The sequence below is a fragment of the Thermobia domestica genome, chromosome 8, assembly GCF_964235325.1.
Source record: "Thermobia domestica chromosome 8, izTheDome1.hap1.1, whole genome shotgun sequence".
NCBI lineage: Eukaryota > Metazoa > Arthropoda > Insecta > Zygentoma > Lepismatidae > Thermobia > Thermobia domestica.
The window spans coordinates 167,057,407-167,062,364 of record NC_137461.1 but is presented as its reverse complement, the minus strand read 5'-3'; the positions used below and the strand labels follow the sequence as shown (position 1 = coordinate 167,062,364).

The 4,958-nt window shown below is 33.9% G+C and overlaps 1 protein-coding gene across 1 annotated transcript; it reads left to right on the top strand.

Moving 5' to 3' along the window:
- Nucleotides 1–2,852: 2,852 nt before the first annotated feature.
- On the top strand, nucleotides 2,853–4,517 carry LOC145692379 (zinc finger protein 862-like). The gene has a single exon (XM_081767676.1). The coding sequence runs from the start codon at nucleotides 2,853–2,855 to the stop codon at nucleotides 4,515–4,517; it is 1,665 nt and encodes a 554-aa protein (XP_081623802.1).
- The last annotated feature ends 441 nt before the right edge of the window (nucleotides 4,518–4,958 follow it).

The following is a 4,958-nucleotide window of genomic DNA, read 5'->3' as shown; positions in this document are numbered from 1 at the left end:
ATTAATAGACAGGTATTCATCAAAGTCAAAAATTCTTACTCAGAATCAAGAAATACTTCATTAGGCCTTCTACAAGGTAGCAAATTAAGTCCACTTTTATTTAATATCTACATATTGGATTTAATCAATAAAAAATGGCAGAATAATAACATTACTAGTTACGCTGATGATATCTTGTTAACTTCATTTACTAAAAACATTGAAAGAGCTATTCCACAGGTGGAAAATCAACTACAAGAAATCAATATTTGGATGAACAAGAATGGATTGGAATTAAATTGGAAGAAAACTAAGTTTATTATATTCTCCAGGAAAAAAAATTAGAAATTATCATTTAACATTTAAAAATAACAAACTATATTGTGAACAATATATTTCTTATCTAGGAGTTAGAATGGACCAGAAATTAAACTGGAAGGCTCAATTTCATTATTTAATTCAAGAACAATTCAAATACCAAAATTTACTAAAATGTTTGTCAGCGAAAAAGTGGGGAATTAATCCTTTCACCTTATTGAAAATTTTACAACATGGCTACATATCTAAAATTGCTTATGGCAATCCATTGTATAATAGATATGGTACATACTATCAGGAATTAGAAAAAGCTATATATGATATCATTAAAATAATTTTTTCACAGCCAGCATTCTGTCCTAGACAAGCCATATTAAAAGAAGCAGAAATTATACCGTTCCCAGTTCTTTTCTCTAAGTCTGCATCAATGTTTTTAATAAAAATCTTTGGTAATAATTCCTCTACAATCCCAAAGCAGCTTCAACAAATAGAATTACTTCTTCATCAAAGGAATACACCATATACTAGGAATTTCCCTTGGATTGTACAAGCGCACCTCAATTTCAAAAAATTTGCCTCAATGATATATAAAGTACCCTCTTTACCATGCTTTGTTTGGAGTTATAGTACAAATATGGCACAAATAACAGTTATAAATCCTCATTACTTATCAATATCTAACGTGGATTTAAAGGAAAAAATTTATCAAAATATATGGAAAGATTTAAAGCAACGTTTTGATGATGAAACATTTTTCATTTATACAGATGCTTCGAAGTACAATGATAGAAATGTCGGAGCAGCAGTTTACATCCCGAAGAATAAAATCTCCCTCCAATACAAATTACCGAAAGAAGTTACTATTTTTGAAGGAGAAGCATTCGCTATTAGACAAGCCTTACTATACATAAAAAACACAAAATCAAAAAATCTGTGGTATGTTCTGATTCGCTGAGTGTACTCATGAAGTTACAACATACCTATTGGGATAAATCAATGACATGGATACTCTTAAATATAAAATATCTATACATAAATTTGTCTAAGAATAATTATCAGATTCATTTTGCATTTATAAAGGCACATGTAAATATCGAAGAAAATAGCAATATAATAGACAATCTTGCAAAGCAATCATGTTCAACAGGAAATCTTACTAACATCAAAATTGCGCCATGTAACCTTTTTCGTACAATCAAAGAATTCCACGATAAAGAATTAGGGAAATGGTATGACGTTGAAAAAACCCTACCAGGAAAATTTTACTGGTCTATATCGTCATCATCACAAGAACAACTCAAGAAACACATAAAATCATGGACTCGGCAAGAAATAATTTTGTATTATCGACTGCTTTTAGGAACGGCTTTAACTCCTGTTAAATTGTACCAAATTAAAAAAAAAACTACTTATCATTGTTGGTGTGACAGAGGCATTGGAACTATGAATCACATACTATTCGAATGTGATCTATTTGAATCGTTTAGAAATCAATTTCTTTTTCAACTTTATAATCATCTAGGTTATGCTCCGTTTTCATACAAACATATTTTAGCTTCTAATCAACGAATACCAATTAAAGCTATGATACAATTTCTTAAAAAAACCGGAATCTCGATTTAAAAAAAAATATATATATATATATATAAAAGTGTGTTGACATATTCAAGAAGGTTTATTAGTACAATTTCTACTGAAGAAATTATTTAACTCACTACCATATTATTTGTAGCATTTATGGCACAAATTGGTCATTTCCTGGTGCCCTTCTTATTTTTTCAGCACTTCTTAAAAGTGAAGACAAGACAAGACAAGAATAACACATGTAAGTTATTCTGTTTAGGTTAATATTGGCGATTATAGTTTTGTGCTTTCAATTAGTGTGTCTTGTTTACAGGTGAGTGATTTGTTCAGTATGTCTTCTAACAAGAAAAGGAAAAACGAAAGTCAAACATCTATCTTGAATTTTGTTATAAAGGAAAAAAAGTTGGACATTAAGCTTGAAACATCTGTGGACCCTGGCCCATCGAATTCCTTGTCGACTGACTGTACAAGTCTAAGTGATAATACGCCAGATAAAAGTAAGTGTAAGGGAAATGCAAACGGACTAGAACAAGAGAAGGATGTAAGTATTGATGTTGAGCAGTCGAAATGTATTTCAAAGTGTGCAGATGATAGGGCAAATATAAATGAGCAAAACCTTTGTTCTGTTGAGAAGAAGCGTTTGTATAATAAACAGTGGGAACAACAGTATGAGTGGCTGTACGAGGACAAAGTACGTGGAGGTGCCTTTTGTAAATATTGTGAGCGATATATGAAGAATGATCCTAATGTGCAGCAGAAAACGGGAGGTGTTTTTGTGACTCATCCATTCACAGCATATAAAAATGCATTAGGAAAAGACGGAAAACTGGAAAAGCATAATCATTCAAAAGCGCACATTGCAAGCCTTGAGATGGACAGGCTGCGAATGCAAGTAAAAAAATAACCCTGTATACTCTCAAGTTCTTCGTCAAAGTGAAGCCGAAACAGATCGAAACCGCCAATCGCTGGGAATGCTTGTTCGTGGATTGTACTTCTTGGTTAAAGAAGAAGTGCCACATACAACAAAATATGAGGCACTAGTGAATAATTTGCTTGTACAGTGTAGTCCAGAACTAGAAACGTGGAAAAATGAACAAAGTGAACGCTCTCACTACTGCAGTAAGAACACTGCTTCCGAATTGTTGAGTTGTGTTGGTGAAGTCCTACGTTCTAAAGTGACTCAAAAAATCAGAGATAAAAAGTTTTCGATAATGGCTGATGAAAGTACATCAATAAATAATAAAATGGCCCTTAGCATGTGTTTGCGATATGTAGAGGACAGTGCTCCGGTTGAAACATTTTTGGCGCTGGTGACCATACCTGATTGCAAAGCCGATACCATTGCTAATGCTATAGACACTGAAATGAAAAATCACAATTTGAAATACGAAAATCTCATAGCGTTTAGTTTCGATGGTGCGTCTAACTTTTCTGGCAACAGTTCTGGTGTTCGCAGGATTCTGTCAACAAAAGCTGGCAGAGATATACCATATATTCACTGCAGAGCTCATGTGCTGTCACTTGCTGCTGCTACGTGCAGAAACAAGAATCCCAAGGTTAAAAGACTTTTCCATACATTGAAAGACATATACAATCTATTTAGTAGATTACCTAAACGGGAAAACATTCTGCATGAAATTCAGGCAATCATAAACGATCCTATATTAAAAGTACCTGAATGCATTGAAGTACGGTGGCTAAGTCACTATAGAATTGTGAATGCAGTGAAAAGGTGCTTCTCGGGAATTTTGTTGGCTCTTGAGCATATTCACAAAGAAGGGGTTGATTTTGCGTCACTTGCGGGAGGAATTTTAAGCGAAATAACCAACAAAAGCTTTGTTATCACACTTTGTGTTATGGATGCATTACTAAGTGCGTTGTCTCACTTGAGTAAGCAGCTTCAAAATGCAACCTTGTCATTTTCATCTCTGATGTCTATGATCGATGCCACTAAAGAACATCTTAAGAAGATAGCGGATGAATGTTGTAGCACCAATAGTGAATTGAGGACTATGATTTTGGAGGCCATGCAAAAGCCTGAAGAATTTTCGAAGACTTTTGTGGAAGACGAAGATCCTGAGAAAACGCTTAAGGACCTGAAGAGTTATGTGTTGCAGGTTGTCGAAGAGATATCAAATAGATTCAACGACCGCGCCCTTGGCCTAATGGAAAGTGCATCCTACTTCGAAAACATAGGCATGTTTTTAAGTATCAAGTGTGTAGATGATGTAAAGAAACTGTGCAACTATTTCGTCGATGTTGATATGGAACCGTTATGGGCAGATATAAAGTCATTTCAATTTTTCCTTCGGTCACTGATGAAGAGCACTGAAAATGCTTGTTTGGATATAGACCCCGTTCTTCCAAAAGTACTTGAAGTGAAAATTGGTTATGAAAATCTACATAAAATATGTGAATCGGTCATGTGTGTACCTATATCAACAGCCAGTGTTGAAAGGTCTTTCAGCACAATGAACAGGATATTAACAAAATTGCGATCTCGTATGGCAGAAGAAAACTTGAAGCACTGTATGTTGATCAGCATTGAGGGTGAAGAAGTGCCAAATTCGAATTTTATCAATGAGGTAATCAATTCATACGCCAAAGCAAAGATGAGAAGAATACGTCTTCTTTAATGATTAAAAACAAACTACGAAGTGAATTTTTGTCATACGGACGAAGTTATAATGTAAAACTTTTATAAATGTCTATTGTATTTAATATTATTAGTACATGTCTATTGTATTTGCCAATTATATTTTTCGAACCGAAAAAAGAAAACTTTTACAGGCCATGAATAAATATTTTAACTTTATGGTGATGATTGGGATCATACACTTCAGTATTTTCGTGGACAAGAAATAACAATATTGACATTTTTACATAACTTTAGAAAAGAAGCTGCTAAGTTATACCGAGACCGCATGAAAATAATATGTGCCCCTCCGTAAACTACGTGTGCCCCCCCGGAACATTTTTTCTGAAAGAAACACTGGTTACAATAACGGTGGATCTGACCTTTACGATATAATATGGTGAAGTGTTTGTCACTGAAGAAATTGAAACAGTGTGAGGTG